The following is a 23,537-nucleotide window of genomic DNA, read 5'->3' on the forward strand; positions in this document are numbered from 1 at the left end:
GACAGGCCAGTCCTTGCCTACAGACAGCCCCCCAACCTGAAACAAATACTCACTAGCAACCACACACCACACAACAGAACCACTAACCCAGGAACCTATCCTTGCAACAAAGCCCGTTGCTCCGATATCTGTGTCCACGTATCTATTCAGGGGACACCATCATAGGGCCTAATCACATCAGCCACACTATCAGAAGCTCGTTCACCTGCACATCTACCAATGTGATATATGCCATCATGTGCCAGCAATGCCCCTCTGCCATGTACATTGGCCAAATTGGACAGTCTCTATGTAAAAGAATAAATGGACATAAATCAGACATCAAGAATTATAACATTCAAAAACCAGTCGGAGAACACTTCAATCTCTTTGGTCACTCGATTACAGACCTAAAAGTGGCAATTCTTCAACAAAAAAATCTTCAAAAACAGACTCCAACGAGAGACTGCTGAATTGGAATTAATTTGCAAACTGGATACAGTTAACTTAGGCTTGAATAAAGACTGGGAGTGGATGGGTCATTACATAAAGTAAAACTATTTCCCCATGTTTATTCCCCCCCTCCCCCACTGTTCCTCAGAGGTTCTTGTCAACTGCTGGAAATGGCCCACCTTGATCACTACAAAAGGTTCCCCTCCATCCCCGCTCTCCTGCTGGTAATAGCTCACCTTACCTGATCACTCTCGTTACAGTGTGTATGGTAACACCCATTGTTTCATGTTCTCTGTGTATATAAATCTCCCCACTGTATTTTCCACTGAATGCATCCAATGAAGTAAGCTGTAGCTCACGAAAGCTTATGCTCAAATAAACTTGTTAGTCTCTAAGGTGCCACAAGTCCTCCTTTTCTTATATCAGTCTTTGGTGATAGCACTCCAGCCTCTTACTCAGCCATCTGTTTATCCAGACAGTATTTCCTCACCAATAGTGTCTTGCTAACCTTACACAATTTTGTACCAAAAAAACTTTCTTAAAGTTCAAGCCAATTATATCTACTCCTTGCCCCACTCCACTTTCATTTTTACTTCCTTGAAGGAAGAAATTGAGTTGTTGTTAAGCATTCTTCTCTGCTAAATTGATCTCTGCACCTCTCAAGGCATAATGGAACTACCTCCTTCATTTAAATGACCTGGTGAGATTTTGGTCATTGGAACCCTCAATACCACAGTGAGCTGTTATTCCAAATGGACTTCAGATGTCCAGAAATGAGATCTGCCAAACTGTGATGGTAACACATCTACCTAGTTTCATATATAATCTCCTTCCCTGTAGTCTCTGAACACCCAAGTATTTCATGTTTTGCTTCTTCCTAGCAACACATTCAAATCTCTACCTGGACTAGAGACATTGAGGTATTTTAGTACTACATTTGAAAAGGAAGCTTCTACATTCAGGTCACATTTTGATTGTAATGTTACTGAAGCCAGGGTGCAGATGGTGTCAGTTGGAATAGGTCAAATGACTCAGACCAAATAAGATTCTACCTTTTTCTTTGCCTCAAATTGGAACTGAGCCAAATTGAACCTATTATTAAATTGGGGGCAGAGGGAAATTGTCCAGTTACCTTTAATTTTTGCTGCTTCTGCACTACCAAGTTCCTGCAAGATCAATAGTGGAAATGCTGAAATAATGAGGGAAAGATTGATTCTGTGGTATTGCCCGGGCTGAAGCAGGAAAGGCCAGAAATCCAAAGAGAGGCTCTTTATGCAAGATTTTCAGCTCAGTTTTGCAGTCCTAAGAATCTGATAGTTTGACTACATACTTTCCAATGCTTTTTGGAAGGGAACCTGAACTCCAAGTCTTGAGTTTCACCCACTTCTAATTAGCATGTTTGGATCCAAAATCTCTTTCAGAATCCATGCAGGATCTGTCTAGCTGCTAAGCTTAGTTTCAGAATCCAGAATAGCTGTGAAAACAATCAAAGTCTCTTCTAGACACCACACAATACCAAGCATGTTATTAGTTCAACTCCTTAGATTCTGTGCTATGAACAGGTCAGTAAGGACCTGTGGCAAGTCAGTATGAAAGACTGGCCTGAGCAGAAAATAAAAGATTCCATTACTGAATTCTCACTGCCCAAAATCTCTGCACACACAGCACAAGGTTTCTTCAGAAACTATTAAGAACCAGAAGGCATACCCCTGACCTTCTTATTGTTCCAGCTTTTTGGCTCTCAGTGCAAATGTCTCATAACACTACATGGACTGTTCAATCTTTTGGGAAGGCTTTCTGTGCCACAGCTAAAGCAGGGATTATTTCTATTTCAAAATAATAAGGCCGTGCCTGGAAACTATGGAGATGGGACCATGAGTACAAAGATAGCTAGTTCTGGGGAAAGAACTAGCAAACTTTTGAGTTGTGCATTTCTTAAAGAGTGGACTCAACATCTTAAACTTGACCAACATCCATTTATCTACAGCACCCTGTTTTTCTTTGCCTTTACTGCTCTCCTCACCCAAACAAGCCAGTGTTCTGACGCGTTTTCACAGACCATGACCTACGGCAGGACACAGAGATCCAGCTCTATAAGACAATTGTTGTTCCTACACTCCTCTATGGATGCGAAACCTGGGTGACCTATTGACAGCACTTCAAGAGTCTGAAGAGGTACCACCAATGATGCCTCCACAAGATCCTTTGCATCAAGTGGCAAGACAACTGCACTACCGCCAGCATCCTTGCTGAAGCCAACGTCACCAGCATGGAAGCAATGATCCTCATGCACAAATTTCCCTGGGCTGGACATTGTGTGCGGATGCCAGACTCTCGCCCCCAAAACAAGTCCTCTACTCACCCATGGTGGTCAGAGGAAACACTACAAAGACACACTGAAAGCATATCTTAAGAAAACTGATGTGGACATCACAAGCTGGGAAGAACAAGCAACCAACCGACCCCAATGGCACCATATCCTCCATCAGGCAGTGGCCTGCTTCAAGGAGAAGCGCCTTGCTCTCAAAGCTGAAAAGAGAGAGAGAGAGAAGGATGGAAAAAGAAAACTTTCTCCCAGCAGGCAGCTGGCCTGCCACGAAATGTATGTACCGACTGCGGGCAGATTTGCAGTTCCAGGATCGGACTCCTGTGTCATCTCAGGACCCATATGTAAATCCATGGTTAAGTTCATCCTCAAATTGAGGGATCGCCAATCAATCATTGCAGGTATGCAGTGTGCCGGGGTGCTAATTGGAAGCAGGTGTACATAAATAGGAAGCACAGTAGGGTGTTTCCAAGACAGCTGATTGTTTGAGAACTGACTATGCCTGTTTCCCTAAATAAGAGATAAGCAGAGTGAGGTCTGGGTATTTCATATAGCATTTGAAGGCTGAAGTGGACAAGTTTTTAGGGACTGGTTTGTGGAAAGGGAGTCATGTTTAGAGGGGGGAAATAAAACCTTTTTGGTAAATCAAAACAGACCCATTAAGTCAGAAAAATAAGTTCTGATATGCAGAAACAAACCAATCCCTTCTTTAAATCCCCAGCTAAGCAGTGAAAAGTGAAATAGCAGCATGTTAAAAAAAATAAAATAAAAAGTCTAGGCTGCGAAGAATCTAGTCAATGGTGCCTAAAACCCTCCTAAAGCCAGCTGATTATGAAGACAAACCTAGATTTCAAGTAGCCAATCACTTTTCCTTTCCTTTGACTCTGTGCTCTCCATCAAGCAGTGAATGAAAGCTCTCCCTCAAACCATTAACCAAAGGCAGCTTTACAACTGTGCAGCAGGAATTTGGGGGGAGGGGCTTTGATGAGAGCAGCCTACAGTATTTTCCTTAGCTTGACAAACCACATTTAGTTTATCAAATGTAGCCTCACACACAATAAAAAAGGGGGGAGGGAAGTAAAACAGTGTAATTGGCTCCAACTCAGCATCCATCTCCCCAAATGATACTGTGTCAACGTGATGAGTAAATGACAGGACTTCCCTTTTGGTTTGATAGCACTACTTCCTTCTGCAGATTTTGCTCATTGTAAGTGTCGTGTCTGTGGAAAATACTTGAATTCACATTTAATGAAATGTGCATGCTATTGAGTGAGTGAGTGGCATACACTGAAGTCCTTCAAAGTGTGCTGATGCATTCACACCAAAAGGTGGAGGGTGGGAGTTCACTTAGATTGTTTCAGATCTCTGCCTGCATTTTGGCAGTGTTGTGATTTCAGGAATTCACACCTCTCCCACGATAATATCTCAGAACCCATCTCAACTCTGAAACATGACACTGTAAAAAATGACAGAGCTGGGCTCCTCCCTATTTTGTTGTCTCTCAGTGACTGTATACGAAGTGTGCTCAGTTTACAAGATTTTTTTCCTAACTACCAGTCTTTGCAAGCTCAGCTTGGACTCTGAGTCAAGCTAAATGTTTTCTTTCTCCCACATCGTCACGAGGCCAAATTATGCCTTCCGTGAAACCAGTGGATTTGCACAGGTGGAGCTGATTAAAACTTAGTAATCAAATCTTTTGGGGATGCCCAAGAAAGAATGGAATCTGACTCACTTCTTTCTAGTTGGGTTGGCTCTTCAGGGATATCAGAAGTAAGTAGTTAAAACTTATTTTTTGACTCAGATGAGCAGACAGAACTCTACATGTACATTGGGGGTGAAGTATGCAGATGTGTCAGTACTAGAGTGATGTGACAGATATTATGAACAGATGCGATATCTTTGACACTACTGTAGCAGCTTTATAAGTGTTATCCGTATCTCTGAGCCAGGTATTATATGCTGGCTCTGTGGGGGAGTAGTACTGAGCTTCCTCCAGGAACTAAAACCAATAGGGGGTAATTAGTGCAGACCCTGGGACAGGTAAACAACCCCAGAGAAGCGCCACCAACTGGGTGAATTGCATATATTCAGGTTCCGACCAGGTTCAAGAGGCCCAGGAGATGAAGAAAGAACATGTGGTAGAATGCCAAACCTGTAATGGCAGATAATCCCTCATTTTGAGCCAACAGCTGACATGAGGTTGTAACCAAATAAGCTGCTGCAAGGTTTTGAAGGACTATGAAATGGACCAGATTCCCCATTTAGAAGATGGGTGACTTCATAAGCCTTAGCATGTGTGCAAAACCTTTTATTGTTGCATGTTCTCTAATGCTTTTTTGTCCTAAAATACATGCACTTTGCTTTGTAAAGGCTGGACTGCCACTGGCAAACCCTGTCTAGGGAGGGAGAGGGAGAACTGCACGACCCTGCAGGAGCTGAGCTGAGCTAAGTGAAGAGCAAAGAAGGGCAGGAGGAATTGCAGCCTAAATCCCCATTCTGGAGGGAGATACCTAAGGGCAGAGTCCTCTGACTGATGGACAGAGGCCTGAGTTCTAACCGGGTGTTTCTTGAACAAACTGTGGAGGAGTTAGAGGTGCAGTTAACCCTGAAATTGTGGCAGGTTATCCGGATTGGGAGGTGCGAGGGCTGTTAATTGTTTTTTAAAGTCACCGTTAACAGGCTCAGCACCCACCTCTCACAGGCACCTCCTTTCTGGTCAGGTCACAAACACTGCACCCTCCCCCCGCAGTTCTCTACATTCTCTAGTTCTTCCTCACTGCCATGGTATGGGGCCATAGCACCAAGGCTTCCTCCCCAGAGGCACTGCCTTTTTTAACAGCGCAACAGGGGCCCATCTTGGCATCCTCAGTTGGATCTTTTCAGCAGCCCTCTCTGGGCTCAGTCTTCAACCAAACCAGCAGGACCCATCACAGTACCATCATCTAGCCTGGCTAGGTTCTGGGCTCAGTGCCCTGGCCTTCAGCCTGCCTGCTCTGACCTGTCCATGGTCCTGCTGCTCTTCCAGCCCACAAGCACCCTATACTCAGCAGCCTTTCCATGGCCTGTAGAGAGCGATCCACAGTCCTGCTGGTCTTCCAGGCACCTGGTCCTCCATCTTCAATCTGTAGGCAGCAAATGACTACTCTACATCTGCTGCTTCCTTTTATGTGGTCCTTCTGGCCCCTGATTGGTCTCTCCAGCAGCCCCTCTGATTGGCTACTCCCGGCAGCCACTCTAAGCTGCCTGGAGGATTTCTCCTCTGCTTTTTTCTGAGGCAGGGTGAGGCAGAGCGACAAGGCCTCCAGCAGCGGGCCACCCCATCATAGTCACTTTTCAGTGGGCTTTAAAAATTCCCATGTAGATGCAACAGCCCTAGGATTCTCATCTTTTCATATTTTAGTCATAGAGCCGGAACTGAACAACCCCACCTCCCACCAAGAGTTATACAGAAACATTCTAATTCATAGGTAAAGGTAGAAACAAACAATTGGCCCATTTGACACTGTTCTTTTTCTGGGGCAAATTCTGTAGTTCTGATTCGTGTGAAACTCCCATAGGAAAAATGATTGCAGGATTTAGATCCATAGCAATTAATGTGTTTTGCAAATTGCCACTCAATTTAACAGAATAGATATTGCAGACCAGATCCTCATCTTCCTTAGTTCCAATTAAATCAATGGAGCTACAGAACTTTACACCAGACAAAGATTAGGCCCCAGGTGTTCTGGGACTCAGCAAAACCCCAATATCCTTTATTCATTCTTCCTGGAGGCTACACAGTGGCTGAAAGGAAATGATAGCTGAGAATACAGGTCCATTAAGAGGAGTGCAACAGCCCAGTCCCACATGTCTATCTTAGCCAAGTTAAGATTCAGTTCAACAAGGACATTATGTTTTTCCAAAGGAGATTTGGGAATATCACCAAAGGAAAGAACAACATCAAGGAAGCAGGAGAATATGAGGACTCAGATCTGGGGTGCCAAAAGGACAGGAAAATAAGACAGGGAACCAATATGGGAGGGGAAAAGCTACAGAAGCCTCTGTGGAAATGACATGAAATTTGAGGAAATATTTAAGTTCTTTTTGGACCACGCGTTGGCACCTACCTGGTCAGGCAATGAAGTCTGTGTGGGCTCCTCCTTCATGTTGTGCTCCATTTTGGTATCCCAGTTCTATTATTCATTTTTTTCCAATGGAATTTCCATTGGTTTGCCACATTGTAACTGTTTGTTTCAAGGACAGCAGACATTGTATAAAACATCAAACCATGCCGAGCCAGTCCTGCTTTAGAGAACATTGTGTTGTGAGCACCCTGCACTGAGGTCCCAAAAGGGCATAGAGGTGTCTCAATGTTACCACGCTTCGCTGTTCTTAGTTTCTCCATTTTCCAGGAAAAATGACTCCACCAACTCTTCCCAGGTCCCAACCCTCTGCGAGCGCCAGGAAATGCCTCACACACCCTGCCTGCATGAAAGGGGCTGGACTGCATGCCAGGAACAACTAGCCTCTGCTTCTGCTTCTCAGCCCAAAGGAGGCAGAATGTAGCAGCAAGGGAAAACGGATCACAGGCAGGCTGGGGAAAATGAGGCAACACCCAGCAGGAGGCAAAGAAGCAAATCAGGATTCACTGCAAGTCCTAACCTTTACTCTGCTTCCCAGGAGGGAGCAACTTTCCCTCTTATCGGCCATCATGACCTGTTGTGATAACTGGACCTACATATTTATCCTAATTGTAAGCTTAGCTAGTGAAAAGTGGATAAAGGTTATGAATTATCACAATGATCTGTCATATAAAACTGTTTAAGAAAAGATGTGAGAAGGAGACAGAAAGACTGAACTAATTTAAACAGAAAGGGCCTATTAAGATTATGCCTGGTAAACAAGAGGAGCAGAAGAGCGGAAATCAAGGAACCAAAATTGTCTGAAATTAGGCCTATTTGGTGGACAAAATAATGAGAGGATGGACGATTCCACCCATTGCCTATTTGTGGTCCTTAAAAAGAGACTTTGGGGGAGAACACAACAAGAACTTTTACCATCACCACAGCTGCAGTGGAACAATTGTTGCCATGACACAACACTTTGAAGACAGACCTTTGACCATCATCCCTGCATCACCCAGGATCCCAGTCTGAGATGTGAGATGCTGCTCTGCCTTCCCCCTCCCTTGTGTGCTCCTTTCTTCCCCTTATCTTCCTCCTGGCCTATGTCTCTCTTTCTCTAAGCTTTTCGCCTGATCCTGAAATCAAGTATACTGCATGGTGAGACGAAACAGTCCATCCAGCTCTACTCAGCCTGAGAAGGCCTTGATCAGACCAACCAGATGATATCTCTGACTAGGGAGGTGAACCTGGGTCTAAAGCAACAGATGTTGTGGCCAACCTGCCAGCCCAATACATCCATCCGTGACTGACCAGCTGCACTATATCCCTGAGAACATCAACAAAAGCTGTATTTCCCGTACCTTTACTGTCCTATCTCTTCTTTTCTTTCAGTGTCTATCTGTTTATTCTAAGGCAGGAAAGTGACTATCACTGTCAATGCAGAATTGATCAAATAAAACTAACCCTTTCTCCCCGACTAAGAAGGATTGCTTGACTGAATAACAGACTTTAACCAGTATTCACTGTCTCCAAAAGGAGTTTGATAGCTTTTGATTGTTTATTTTGAATAAACAATCAATTTCAATTTCAGTGTTCTTTTCTTTTTGTGTGTTTCAAATAATAAAATTCAAGCCTATGGCCTGAATTTTCTAATGTGTTTGTGATGGTATTAAGCAGGCTGATGTCTCTGTATATCTAACCCCAGACCTTGTTTAACACTGTTGAATGTTGGACAGTGACTGGGTTATGTTAACACCTTTGGCACAGTTATTCCATCTAAACTAATACAATACAGATGACTCTCCCCAAATTCTGGGACTTAGCCAGTCCCCACGTGATATCCTGGTACATACTTTCCTGGAAAGCATATCACTAATCCCTAAAAATTTCTGATCTTTGGCTCCTTTACCTATTGATTGCTCCCATACATGTCACATGTAGAACCATGCATAATCTTGTTATTTTAGGGGTTCCCCTACAAAGCACTGACCTAGTGTGTTTCCATCATGTGAGGAGGTTTGTGCTATTCCTCCTTCTTCATATCATACTCTCCCATTACTACCGCTATATGTATTACTCTGACAAACAAAGAGTAAATATAACTGGAGCATACATGAAAATGCAAAGTGGGTGATGCTGATAATTTCAGTTACACATTGATTTCCATAGCTGTATGCAAAAGGAAGATCAGTGCCCTAACCGCAGCACCTTTGTCTTTTCCAGGATCTAGTTTGAACAAGTGAGAAAGAAAGAACAACAGGAAAAGTGTTTGTAGCCTCCAGAAGGTCTTTGTTGCAATTTTTTTCCATCATTGAAAAACATTACATCATAAAATAAAAACAATAGCAGCAAAACTTATTGAGACGGTACAAGCACATTCCGCTTGGTACCCTGGCTAATGACATTTATGAACTCCTCCCTTTTTTGAAAATGCCTTTCTAAGCACCATGAAATCTTACAGAAAGAGAGAGAAAAAGCAAACAGGTAGACTATCTCTGCAAGTGTACTTAATTAATAATTATTACTATAATCTGAAATGGGCCAGAAAGAGACAAAGTGGATCCAAATCCCACATGCAGATACCCCCAAAAATCTAAGGAAGTCACTATCAAATCCAGATCTCAGAACTCCAAATCAGACCTTCTTGGCTCAGTCCACCAATCCAGAACATCAGACTGAAACGCCTTTGGAATATTGGCAAAATTCAGTCCAAACCTACATCTGAATCTGAATTTTGCAATTTGAGCCCAGATCAATCACAAAGTCCAAATTGGGACACTGGATCTGAACCCACTCAAACTGTGAGGCAGTTCCAATCTAGGAGCCAACCCGGCCCATTTCTAATAATAGCTGATAATATACTTTGTTTCTCTGGGATCTGTGAAATAGCTAAGGGATAGACTGAAGGCTGGTACATTTGGTTTGCATATCAAGTGAGGCACCATTAAGCTTTTCTCTTCAAGCACACAGCTCTTATGAGGAGGAAATGTGTATGGGCAGAATAGATTCTGGAGACAAAAATATTCTCTCTCACATACCCACAAATTGATGGTAACCTGTTAGTGATTTACCCTTCAGGAGCTCCAAGTGGAAAGCCAAAGCCCAGTTGTCTAGTCAGGCACCTGCTAGAATGATGTCCTTTTTCTGCTAAATAAGAAGCATCTATATTTCAGACTGAGAACACTAGGCCGATATGTGACCTGCATACTGCCATGGGACAGTACAGAGATTTAAAGTGAAACTACATTCGGTAAGGGACATCACCATTTAAGTTTCGTACAAAAGCTGCATAGATGTTTTAGTACGAAGTGTGTGCACACAGGGTTTTATTTGCAACCGTTTAAAAGACACGTTGTTCGCGAGTGCCCACAAGCAGTGTGAATGGGACCTGTGATTAATGTGACTTATTTGATCCAGCGTGATCCAGCTCAGCTATACTATGTCTCTACTCCTTTAACATTATTCCAGCTTGACATTAGCACTGGCACCTTGATAATACCTGATTTCCATAATATGATGCAACATTTGCCAGCATGATTATGTGGTTGTATCATATCATTGAAATACAGTGAGAACAAGAGAGTAGAAAGATACTAAGGCTCAGATCCTCAAAGGTATGTAGGTGCCTAACTCCTATTGAAATCAATGGAAGTTAGGCGCCTAAATACCTATGAGGATCTGGGCCTAAGATCTTTTCCCTCTTTATTTAGTTGCATGCTGTGGACTAGGGGAATATCTTTGCATTTCAGGTAGCTCTGTTGATTTCTATGTGTGTTTCCTTTTTGCTCTGGGTATTTTATTGCCTCAGGACCCACTTACAGAGCTGTATTTATTACTGATATGCCATACCATTAAGTGTGCATGATACCTCACAGGTGAGTTTTAAAAATAGCAGGTCCAAAGCCACAACAGACCTCTAGTGACTCTCCCAAAATCCTGAGAATTAACCAGTCTCCAAGTGACATCCTGGCATGCGTGTTCCTGGAAAGTACATCACTGAGGCACTGTTGTTTCTCCAGGATAATATGCTAAATAATGCAAACTCTGGTCTTTACATGGTATTTTTCTTCCTGGATGATGGAAAAAGCCTGGGAAGCAGATCTCATGTTATTTTGGTGCCATCAATGGGCCCTGGAAGCAAAAAAGCACATAAACAATGTATACAAAAACACAAATTCAGAGAAAGGTTTCTCAGGGTTTGTCATAACCCAAATACACAGCCCTACTTTTCATTTCCTTTACATCCACTGGTTTAGGGAAGACCCTGCTGCTCCCAGAAAGCTCCAGCTCCAGCCCACATTTTATTGATGGTGTTGGGTAAGAAATGGACATGAGCAAGATTCCTCCTGACTTAGCAATACTCCTATAAAACAAGGGAGGGGCTGCACTGATTTAACAAGCACATAACTCCACCAAGAGTTTCTGGAGACATCATAGACCGAGACAGCACAAGATCAAGTGATTTATAATGTCACCCTAACACCCAAGATGGGATTAAATGAACATAAATCATCATGACCATTTATTTATAGGTATTATTTCTAATAACCCATATAATCTGTGAAAGTGTGAATTAACCCCACGGAGAATCTCACATGGATGAAGTTAAAACCCTTTCTCGAAACAGCCAGATGCTCATGCAAATACTGCCAGGGATGGAATAGAATGGAGCCACCTGGCAATCCAGGTGCTTGTAATATACTAACAATGATTAGTGTCTCAGAAGGATCTCCAGGGGGAAACATCAGAACCCTCCTGCACAAGAGTGAATTTAAACTGGAGCAGAGCGGGCTAGAATATGTAGGAAAATATGCAATTGGTTCGGCTTCCTGGATTTGGGGGCTGTGGCTAAAAACAATCAATTTCCTTAGTAGTTTAAGGCCAGATTCTCATGTCTAGCCATGGTGTGCTCAGTATAGCAGCAAGGAGCAAAGTGGATTTAAATCACTCCTTTGCTCTTCCAAACCTGGGAAAGCTGCTGGGAACCAGCAACCTGAAGGTATGGGTTTGGGTTTGGTTCAGCCCATATTTCATTAAAACATTCAAGAATAGTGCAACAACTCCACCGAAATGACATTAAAAGCTTTTATATAGTTATGAAAACAAGAGAACAGGGATTTTAGCCATGCTTCTAGTCAAGGCTTCAACTGAGAGAGTTTCCCAAACTGCTGCATACAGGGGATGTGCTTTAAAAAAGAAGAGGTGAATTAGGACTTTATGACATCAGATTAGCTGATTAGAAATGTCAGTCTGGCTTTCTGTGTAGTCACTGCCACCCTCTCTACCATATCATCCAAATAATCTACATTAAACTATTTAATGTGCAATGCCTGACCATGAAAGCAATCAGATGAGAGGATCCCTATTAAGAGACAAGACTGGCAGCTTTCTCAGCAAGTTTCACAAATACAGGGGTGGGGAATGGAGTTCTCTATTTTTTGAGGCGATGTCTTTCATGTGAAAGGTCATCCAGCGTTCTGCTTAGTATCTCACTGGGAGTTTAGCTTGGATCACCCTTTGTCCCTGGATCAAAAACATTCAAAACCTGTAGATGTCCAAGACAGTCCCTAATGAAATGTCAGTTGGGGAATTATGTATAGCTTGGCTACGCAGCAACTGAGGGGAGACATGGACACTGTTAGAACGTGAACAGTAAACACAAAGGCTCGTGGAATCAAAGAGGCAATATACATTTTAGACCCTCCAGTCTTCTCTCTCAATAGTGCTGTGCCTGCTTATGCCAGGTCTGAATTTGGCCAATAAACACTGCCTCCATTCATTTAAAGCGTTTATGCTGAGGTACATTCCAGACTTTCTCCAAACTGTCGGTTTGCCTGACCACATGGAAAAGAGGAGGGCAGTACTCGAAAGAATGGCTGATCTGACATTGACTTTCCCTGACCCTGCACAGTGTAAATGCACTTTGTAGGACTAACTCTTATTTCTTATTTGCAGGGAAGCTATGCAGGAAGCTTTTCTACAGCTCGTACTATGTGGTTTAGGGGAGAGATCAGACTGGGGATGTTACTGTCTTTTTACACTTGCTAAGCAAGATGAATTGCTACATCTGTACTCTATGCTTTTGGAATCCTCCTTCAGTTCCAGCAAAGTGAACAAATAAAGTGCAATATAGACTTTTCAGACAGCACTTTAATTAGACAAGGATCCAGATCTGAACGTCCCTTAACCTTGTCTGGAATCCAAACCCAGATCTGACTTTTGCAGCTAGTTCCTAACTCCATAAAACCCCAGATCTGAAAAACATAAACATTAGTAGTCCAGATACAGAGTCCTGTGTGATTCAGCTATTTGGGACCTACATAGCTAACAAAATATGATACGACTTATTTCAGAATGAGATAACAAGGGATTTGTTTGCAAGTGGCATTGTGAATGTCAGAATCCTGATTATGGCCCACATTCAGTTCAGCTCCCACATGTGTCCACAAGAGTGGGAGGAGGGCAAAAGCACTTGCATTCCTTGGCTAGACCCTGCTCCCTGTAGCGAGGAGGTCTGGGATTTGAGCATGGCCATGGCCCTATCACTTCAGCACTGATCTGTCAGGGAAAGGAGTGCACACTGCACCCATTCAAAGGGTGGCAAAGATGCTGCTCTGATATGTGTACCATTGGAGCCTCCAGGAGGAATTCCAGCTGAAGCAGCCACAGTGCTTCCTGAGGCCTCCGGCTTCAGAGAAAGGCTACAGAGCAAGGCTCCTCCACACAAGCCAGAATCTAGGCCTGTATCTTAACAGATTCATCGGGGACTAAGCAAAATCCAATTTTTACTTGATCTTATTGGGCTAAACCAGTCTGAAATTACTGCAGTTTCTCAACCAGTGATGTTTCATCCTTAATTCTAGGACAGCTGGTTTTCATAACCAAATTGAGTTAGAACACAGTTTTTCAGGTGCTGTGAATCTGTAGGGAAAGGACATACTCAGAGTTCCTTTTGCCTCCTGCAGCAGTGACTTTTAGCTCAGTGTTGCAAATTGTGCACACATAACTGCATATGCTAATATGCACACTAATCATTTTCATGTGCAATTACCATGTATGTATTCACAGCCATGGTAACTGTGTATGCAAATGACCAGTCAAATGTTTGAGTGTCTATTTGCATGTGATATCTCAGAAAATGCAAACAAAAATTATGTTTGCATTTTTGTGCAGACAGTTATTGGCACACACTTTTGAAAATCTTTGCCTGTATGACTGGGAAGTGCTTGGTTGTATGAATAGCCAGCAAGACTCAAAATGTGCCTGGAGCCTAACACCACATTTACTTTGGCAGCCTACAAGGAATGCTGTTAGAATTAGAGTACTTTGCATGAAGGGCAATTTGAGGATTTTGTGAAGAGGGGGGTTTGGGAAGGATACGTTGTGCAATTATGTATGTCTCATTTCCAGCATGCAAAAACCTCTCATTTGTAATGGCAAGCAGTGCCTCACATACACACTGAATGCACCAGGCCTTAGTGTTGTTTGCAATTCCCAAGAATTATTTCACAGTCTTTTCTCTTAATGTTCACTTTGAAGTCTGGGGACATTTGTGCTTCTCATATTCGCACATCCAGTCACAGCAACAGATACAAAACTCTCACAGTTTGCTTGTGTTTCATTGTTTGTCTCAAAACACACAGAGTTGTGTTCAGAGTCTATTGAGAAAAGTGACTTGAGAAAGTGAATATCGAACAAAGAAAATAAACTGAAAGGGAAAGAAATCAAATAAATTAATCAAAATACTTATTTTAAAAGTTACAAAGTAAGATGGTGTTAATGGCACTTAAAGCTATAAGCACTTAAAATATTTCCATCGTATTTTATCATCTTCTGTTTTTTTAGTTTTTTGTTGGTTATTTTCTTTTTTTGTTTTGTTTTGTTTGGGGTATTTTTTGTTTGTTTGTTTTTTTGTTTGTTTTTGGAGGGTATGACCAGCTCCTGTCTAAACCCTAACCCACCAAAAGGGACATACAGCCCTGAGATTCTAAGGTTGCTCTGGTCCTCATTTTAGTATTGTAAATGCTCTTAAGTCTATTCTTTAAAATTCCAATTCAGCTACAGAAAACAGCCAGTTGCTGACATCATGCAAAGACTATAGCTTTCTTTCAGTCTTTGTAGTATTACAGAATTAAAACTGAACTTCCTTCAGTGATATAAAGTGTGAACAAGAAAATTTTTTAAAAATTGGCCCACTATTTGATGCGTCAAGCAAAACATTGTATATATCTCCCTCCCCCCCCTTTTAAACCATGTAGTGTTTGAACTTGCTTTTTATTAAGTATTTGCGAGTTTATGTCAGATATTTCCTCTGAGGAAAAGGAAATTTTTTTTCATATTTTTGTATTTTTTTTAAAATGAAAAAAGCAATTACATCCTTCAATATGTTTGCCTTGATTTCACAACCAATGTCCAACTGGCTTCCAAGTCCAGGGACATGCTTTTGGAGTTTAGAAAGATAATGCATCTGATTTTTAAAATGAAAAAAAAAAATCTAGCTTGGATCACGTGCCAAAATGTAACCTCAGCCTGATTGAAAGTTGCTAGTTCATCCCAATCATTTCTCCTCTTTCAATCGCCAGTGGGCGGCTCAGTGAAGCCATGATCAATTTAAAAGACACACAGTTCCCGCCTCTTTCTTCACCCTCCCACGGGTTCTTCTAACATAGCTGTCCTTTGCAAACATTATGCCATGGTGGTAGCACTCCAGTTGTATTGCCATGGTAAGTTTCTCCCTTTGCATTTTGCCACTGTAATTGTACACAGGCTGAAGTTCTCCATGTGTTGCTTTCTGTTGCCATTCTCCAGTGCTGTGTTTCTGATTCATTTTGGCAGAGCAAGCTTCAGTCATTATGGCACAGTGAAATATTCTTCGATGCTATGTAATTCAGACTGAATAAGGAGTCTGTGTAAGGCACGTGTCTCAATATATATATATGTATGCATATAAAAACACTAACATAAGTTAATTAAAGTCAAGCATCTTTTACATTTAATTTCTGTCTTCAAGTAAAGTTTTGTTTTCATGTTCCCTTTCTTTGGTTTCGGTGGGGATGGTTCCATTTTCCAGGTCCAAGTGTTGCTGAATACAATTGGTCAGGATAGCTGTGCTAGAAGAGTTCTCTGAGTTACACATCTTCTCATTCTCCTCTTCCTTCTTCTCTTCATCCAAGGAGAGGTGTCGGAAGGTCTCATAAATTTTCCGCACATCCTCGGGGATGCACTTTTTCAGGTCTTTGTTTTTCCTTTTGGTCAGCTTGGACGAGGAGCCAAACTTGTTGATGATGTTGTCCTCAGATGACCCCTGCCCATGCTTGTTGAGCTGTTCTGTCCCTTTAAGGCGCAGGTTGTTAGGTCTGTTGTTGATGCTTTCCTGAGATGAGGCCTTGAAGCGTCCCGTCTCCAAGGCAGCGAAGACAGAGCGTTTCTCTGGAGAGAGCATATCCAGTGAGTGGGCCCTCTGGTCCAGCCCTAAGCGCCTACGTTCCATGCTCCGAATGGTGGCTGCCCTCTGAAGCTTGTCATGGATCTCCACGCTGAGCCGCCTCCGGGTTTCCCTGAACTCAGCAGTCACGTTAGCTTTCCATTCGGCCGCGTGGGCTTTTATTTCACCAACCTTCCGAAAAACAAACAAACAAAAACATGCTAAGGAAAGAGAGAAATTCTCACTATAGAATAACAACACACATTCTTACTGTATGTCATAGAATTAGAGATTGGTCAGAGCTGAAAAGTCTACATCTGGAGCCAGAGCCTGCTCCAAACTTCCCCAAAAGTTGGCAGTGGTAGCAACAGGCTCAGCTTTAATCATACTATGGGCTAGTCTACACTGGCAACACTAAAGCACTGCCGCATCCACGAGGGCCGTAGCTCCCAGGGCTGGTGCACAGTCTACGCTGGCGCTTTACAGCCCTGAAACTTGCTGCGCTCAGGGGAGTGTTTTTTCACACCCCTGAGCGAGAAAGTTGCAGCGCTGTAAAGTGCCAGTGTAGACAAGCCCTTAGTCTAGACTGGCTAACAACTTGTATCCCACATAGATAAGTTGTTTATCTTCTTTCATTTGGCTACCACCAGTTGACATTTTATGTCCAGCTTGAATGTTAGAAGGATACTCTCACACTCTTACCAATCCTTTCTTCATTAGGGAAACAATAAAGCCACTGATTGGTAATCTCTGTGCACTCATCAGGTAGACAGGCAACTCAAAGAACCATCAGCAACCAAGCATTTTTCCAAATGAGGCTTTGAGGTCTTTAATAACTGAGAAGTAATAAACATAATTATATAGAGAGACCTATTTCCCAAACTGTGATCACAATTACACCTGTGCAATCCCACTGAAGGTTCTGTATTGAACCCTGCAGTAATTAATTTAGGTAAAATCTATATTCTTATTCAATTATTTTAAATACTGCAAGAGACTTATGGTCCATCTAGTCTGGTATCCTATCTCAGAAATTACCAAATGCTTCAGTCTTTAATGGGAAGTGTAAAAATCTCCATAATTCACTTGAACTGCCCAAATACTATATACCAAAGTGTTGGAATTTCTTCCAAATGCCAGCAGCTGATCAGTTTGTTTCCCAAAGCACGAGGATGGAAAACACTTGGGAAATTCTCTGTGGGTGCTTCAAGGAGCCATACAGTTCCATTCAAATGTCCCTAAGTGATTTATTGTTATGTTATGTTTCTAGCTACAGGTACATGAATGCAGAATAATGACTTAGGAATAGGGAGCTCACATAGCTACTGTGTTGTACAAATATTTCTTCTGACACAGAAAAAAGAGAGAAAAAAATTAATAGTTGATGTTGCAGCCCATCCAGGCCTTTTCCAAGGTCCCACTTGAATAGAGTAGAATAGATTTCAGCTGATATCACATCTGATCAGCCCACCAACACAAACCAAATTCTTCCATGATGCATCTCACTTTGGATACATCCTTGGAGATGCACCAGAGACACATTTGGCCTCAGGTAACTCAGCTGACTTCACAAATAACTCTTGATAATGAACAGCAGTTCTAATTTGGCAAACAACTTGTTGGTTATGCATTCTCTAACTAATCTGCCAAAGTAGAATTTGTTGGGGTGTAGAAGGGGTGAAATTAATCACATTATGCTTAACAGCATAATGCTGGAACCAAGGCAGCTACCCTCAATTTCCACCCTGATTATTAGTGAGTCACTAGTATATTGTTTTCCCTTCCCCATGAACTGTGGAAGACAGTGATTTGGTTGAAATTAACCAAGGGCAAGTGGTACTAGGATACCAACTGCTCTTGCCAAAAGTGGCTAAAGTTTCCTCCATTTTTTTAAAGTATCTTTCTGACATTGCTACTTTGTTTTTAGCAGAGATGGGCCTGAACCCAAACCCGGACTCTGAACCACTATCCCTGAATTTGGGAGAAGGACGGTTCAAAATCCACCCCAGATTAAAGTTTGACTCTTGCTTTATAATGTGCTGAACCAAATCCTGGGGTCAAATATAAAAGATATGCTATACCTCAAACAGAAGTTTTGGGCTTAATGTAGGAATTACTGGGTGAAATAGTATGTTGGCCTGTGTTATACAGGAGGCCAGACTAGACAATCATAATGGTCATGCCTAAAAAAAAAAATCTATGAATCCCCAGTCCTTTGCCAGTGAGAGGAAATTAAATTCTGGATCCTGATTTTGCGGCCAATTTCTAATTTTGTGGTGGAGGCTCTCTTCTCTTTTCCCATAATGATAGTGCTATAAATTCTAATATCATGCGATCTCTATAGGGCTATAATGCTAACGACATAGAGTCTGATTCAGTCAATTCCTTTTTTTCTCCCTCTCTCATTAAGGGATCAAGAGATCAGAGCTGTTAAGTCACACGCTAGAATACAAAAAAGGAAGAGGCTTGAAAAGAAGCAGCCAACAGGGTAAATAAAAGGGATTATTTTGCATTAGTTCAAATGAGGGACCCTCCCTCCCTGGCTAGCAGTGATCAGGCATTTAAAATTCTCTTATAAAGTGATAAATGATTGATCAACTAGCAGTCATACCTCTTCTTTTGTCTTCTTGGATAGAACTCTTAGCCAGTCTCCAATCATACTCAGGACAGCAGCAAAGTAGGCAAGGCCGACGAGGATCCAAAACCAGACTAAGGGCTTGTACCACTCCCGATAATGGATATCAGTATTTCCCCCTGAAATAAGCATACATGGTTCTGTTCATGTGTAGGAACCATGAGATGGCAAAAATATTTAACACCAGGCCTTCTACAATTCATGGAAACTCATGAAAGTATTTCCTGGTTCTCATTAGCAGCTTCCTTCTGTCCTACAAAATGACTACAGGTTTGTCTGGTCTGAGAAACAGCTGAAATCTCCAAATCCCTTCCTAAACTGAGACCCTTCCTAAAATGGTTTAATATTCTGCTGCTGTGTGGCTGGTCAGAATATTCTGTGAGTTTTTTCTTTACATTGAATAATATTGTGGAGGAAGGTACTGGATCCTCAGTTTTAATGCTTGTTTAAGGGCACAAACAACTTTTCAAAGACTAAGCCTAATACAGGTAGAGAATATCGTTTTCTGATATACCACACACTATATTTAAAACAGTGATAGACAAGTAAAAGCACTCCCTGTAGAATATACATTATGGAAAATATTTTGATCTGAAGCAAATTTCACTAAATTCTACACATGAGCCCAACCTGAAACATCATATTTGAATCAGGAGCTCAACTTCCATAAAGCTGGGGCCTGTTTGGATCTGCAGATTTGACCTGATCCAGTCTAGAAAGAGGGACCCTTCTGACTATTCAGGGCCATCTAGATCCAGAGTTTGGATTTGGGCTCTTCACTTGTTATATTTTCTGTTTTATCTTCAACAGTTTCAATCCAGATAGAGAATCTAATTTTCCTGTTTTACATTTTGGCCAATAATTAGCATATTTCAATTTATTTAAGGAAGACGCACTCCAGTGTTATACATCTATATGTTTATAGCCATAGACAGAACACAGGATTTTTTCCCCACTAACAACCCATGCTACAATTGAATGTTTTTCCCCTGAGCTTTTACAGGCTGTTTGCAATCTGATACATTCTAATGAGCTCTTACAATGAGTTTTACCCAGCCTGAGCATGAGTGTACTCACAGTGATTGAATACTCCTTTGAAAGCCCAGGCATTCAGGTGCTGGCAGGGACCCAAATATTGTTTTGATTCTAATCTCTCTTCATACACACTCTGAATCACTTTGCCTTTCTAGTCCTCCACCATGTGAACTGTGAACCAGAGGGAGGTGGGGGCTGTCATTGCTATAGTTCAATGAGGCCACTCTGGTCATACATGTCCCAGTGGAAGCTTTCTATCAAGTGGATCGCTGTGGTCTGTCAGACTAAATAGCTGGGCAATGAATGGAGTGGCACACTACTTTTCCCAGCCTATCAGATTTTCCACTGTGTTCAGCAACAGCAAACCCTTTTTCCAGTTTACAGAGACACTGGACCAAATTCTCAGATGGCATAAATCAGTGCAGTTCCCTTGTTATTACTTTACCTCATAGGAGTGTATCTTTATCCCCATTTTACAGATGAGGAAACTGAGAAAGGGAGCGATTAAAGAGTCTTCCTCACAGTCTCACAGGAAATCTGTGGCAGAACCAAAATAAACCGCAAATCTCCTGCCTCCTGCTCCAGCACTCCTATGAGATCATCCTTGAGGCTTTTGGGTTACATTCCATTTGGCTCTAGTAGAACACCAGCCGTGGGCTGCTGAAAAATTATGGATTTTATTCTTCAGGCCATCTTAGCTGTCAGACAATTTTTTTATTTTTTTTTTAGATTTAAAGAGCTAATATTTTAGAATTAAATTTCTTTAAAAAAAACAGTTAGGAAGGGAAAGTTCCACAGACCCAGGAAAAATATTGTGAAACACCCAAATTTCTTATGATACCACAAAAACCCAACCATCAGTGGATTCCTCTATCCATTATTCTTCACATTCAAATAGTTAGAAATGGACCAAAGTCAAAAAATTCAGATCTGGATCTGAATTTTCCCACAGTTCAGGTGTATTCAGATCTGGGGTTTGATTCAGGCCCATCTGCACAGATAACTCATGTCTTCCCTACCAAAATAAGAAAGGGAGGGTGAGGGGACTGTTTATAAAAGAACAACTTTTAGCAAGCAAACTGGTCACCAACTGGTTGAATTTGAATTGTTTTAACTCACTCAGATTTCATTGGTGCAATGGGAAATAACAGGACAATTGCATAGTACATCTCTTTGCAACACAGGGATCCATCCTCATCTCAACACATTTGTTAAAGCCAGTAAACATTAATGGGAATGGAATTCACATACTAATGGGAGAACAGATGCCTCTCGGTTTCTAACCACCTTTTCCTCAGCAAAGCTGCTGTGACCACCAATCCCAGGACAGCCCCTTTACTGGTAATTGACGGGGCTGAATATGGTACCTGTTTAGGACTGTACTCATCCCAGAAAGTACACCATATCCACATGACACTCAAATGCACATTCCCTTAGTCCCATTTCACTTCTAATGTTAGTTTTCCTTAATGGGATGGCTGCAGTGTCAAAATTTCTGTCAAGATTAGAGAGTAAAATCCTGCAAGCTGCCTCCTAGAAAGCTACAGCTCAAGCAGTGGAAGCTATGCTCCTGTTACAGCAGCTATCAGCTGTACTGGACAGCACAGCTCACAGATGCTCCCACATGGCCATCCAATGGGAAAGTCTCAGCAGTGCATCCCCTTAGCTATTAAGGCCTTTATCAGTGTGATGCAAAAGGCACTAATACAATTCAGATGTCTTGAATTCAGTAGGAAATTAATTTCATTCATGCATAATTCATAGCATGATAAAGGACAGTAAGAGGTTCCAAGAAGAAGATACTCACTTTGCTTACACTGCTCAGAGCTTGCGCTCGTCAGATGGCTAGGCACCTGGATTTTAAATTAGCTTGTACTGCTATGTTGTTATTTGTCAGTTGCACAGTGACACAGATGAAGACATTCAGAATCATTTTCAGTGGAATTCAACGTGTTTTTAAAAGCCTGCTGTGCACCTTAGAAAAAATGTGTCAGAGCCGAGGCACTTCTACCCGGTGCCACTAGACTGAGGGTGACATTTCAATGCTCAGATTACTTACCTGCTACAAAATCCCCAAAGCCAACTGTGGTCAGAGTGATGACCACAAAGTAAATGGACTCCAAAGCTGTCCATCCTTCAATCTGTTTGAAAATGACTGCAGGGATGGTCACAAAGACAATGCACCCTGCCAGGATGAAGAGGATAGTGGAGATCACCCGGATCTTTGTCTGACTCACTTGTTTTTTCTAGAAAAGGGAAACAACAAGAGACAACACATTTTTGATAGATTATGGACGTTTTCCCCCTGTTCTTGATTTTAACATATATTGCAGGAGTGGTCGTGTAAGCAAGCTCCTAAAAACAATCCTTGTTGTGCCTGGTCCCGAAGCACTGTTGCTGCTGCAGGTGCTGGTACTTCTGCCTTTTCTGAGCTATTTTAGGCTGAACCTCTCCACAACATCTACCCTCGGTGCTTGGCTCCAGTGCAATGCTGCTGCCTATTTCCCAGTCAGTGGCATGTGTGCTAACCTACATGAAGCTTGGAGGGCTCCACATCCCAGAGCAAATCAGATTGTGACTTGGAGTAGCTCAGGATCCATTGCAGGTTCAGAAAAATTAATGGGGAGTACATACACACGCACACACACACACACACACACACACACACACACAATACCAGTATTGTCAAGCCCAAGCAATCAGAAATCATGAGTCAGGTGTAAAAAAATCATAAAATTGGCTTAAAAAAATCACAAAATTTTTAAATAATAATACTCTGAGGGGGGTCTTTTAATTTGATTTCTGAGCCTTTAGGGTGCACTCAGGTCACATTTTCTAGATTTTCACAACAACCACAAGGACTAGAAGCTCACTATTTTTTTTAATGAAGGATGGAATTCTCATGTAATCCCCTGACTCCAAGAGATGTGGCTCCAAATAAAACACTAGATACATTGTGAGAGCTGGCAACACTGCATGGGCACTGGCGTAAAACTATTCTGTTGAGCCTTGAAGCAGGGAGAGAAAGAACACTCTAGCAGCTGTGAATTAAATACTACATCAGTGATGTAATATTAATTTTTTCAACCCTGGTTGATAAAGTTGAGGTCACTGGGTCAAGAGTCTGATTTCAGTTATCTCAACAGTTAACTCTGTTGACTTCAGTGCAATTGTTCCAAATTTACCATGCTATAAATGAACTCAGAATTTGGTACAATAGCCCGAGAAATCTGGGAACTACTGGTCTATTGTAGATTATTTTAAACTCCAACTTAAATTTTCATGTGTTTATCCTGGAGAGGGAATGTGGAGGTCAAGTTGTATATTACATGTTTTCAAATTAGTTCTCCAAACTATGTGCCTTAACCCAGAACTGAGATCTCATTTCAAATTAGATCATCTAGAAAGGAAATAAGGTTTCAGAAACTGTCTTTATAATATCCCTAGAGGCTATGGACTGAACTGGACAGTTACCAGTCTAACCAGCCAGGGCACAGCACTATTGCACTTCTCGGAAGGAGTCAGCAAAGTTGGAGCCTGCAAAGTTGAATTGTGAAAGGTTGCTTGAATATAAGACACAGC

At 41.9% G+C, this 23,537-nt stretch overlaps 1 protein-coding gene across 1 annotated transcript in view; it reads right to left on the bottom strand.

Annotated features, from left to right (window-relative positions):
* Positions 1-9,895: 9,895 nt before the first annotated feature.
* KCNK10 (potassium two pore domain channel subfamily K member 10) overlaps positions 9,896-23,537 on the bottom strand; it is a 98,824-nt gene continuing 85,182 nt past the window's right edge. The window contains exons 5-7 of the mRNA XM_048854394.2: positions 22,015-22,201; positions 18,897-19,039; positions 9,896-16,477 (exon numbers count right to left, since the gene is read on the bottom strand). Of these exons, the coding sequence (XP_048710351.1) occupies positions 15,854-16,477; positions 18,897-19,039; positions 22,015-22,201 (954 nt within the window). The 3' untranslated portion in view covers positions 9,896-15,853. The remainder of the gene's footprint in view (positions 16,478-18,896; positions 19,040-22,014; positions 22,202-23,537) is intronic.

Source organism: Caretta caretta, chromosome 6 (assembly GCF_965140235.1).
Source record: "Caretta caretta isolate rCarCar2 chromosome 6, rCarCar1.hap1, whole genome shotgun sequence".
NCBI classification, from domain to species: Eukaryota; Metazoa; Chordata; order Testudines; family Cheloniidae; genus Caretta; species Caretta caretta.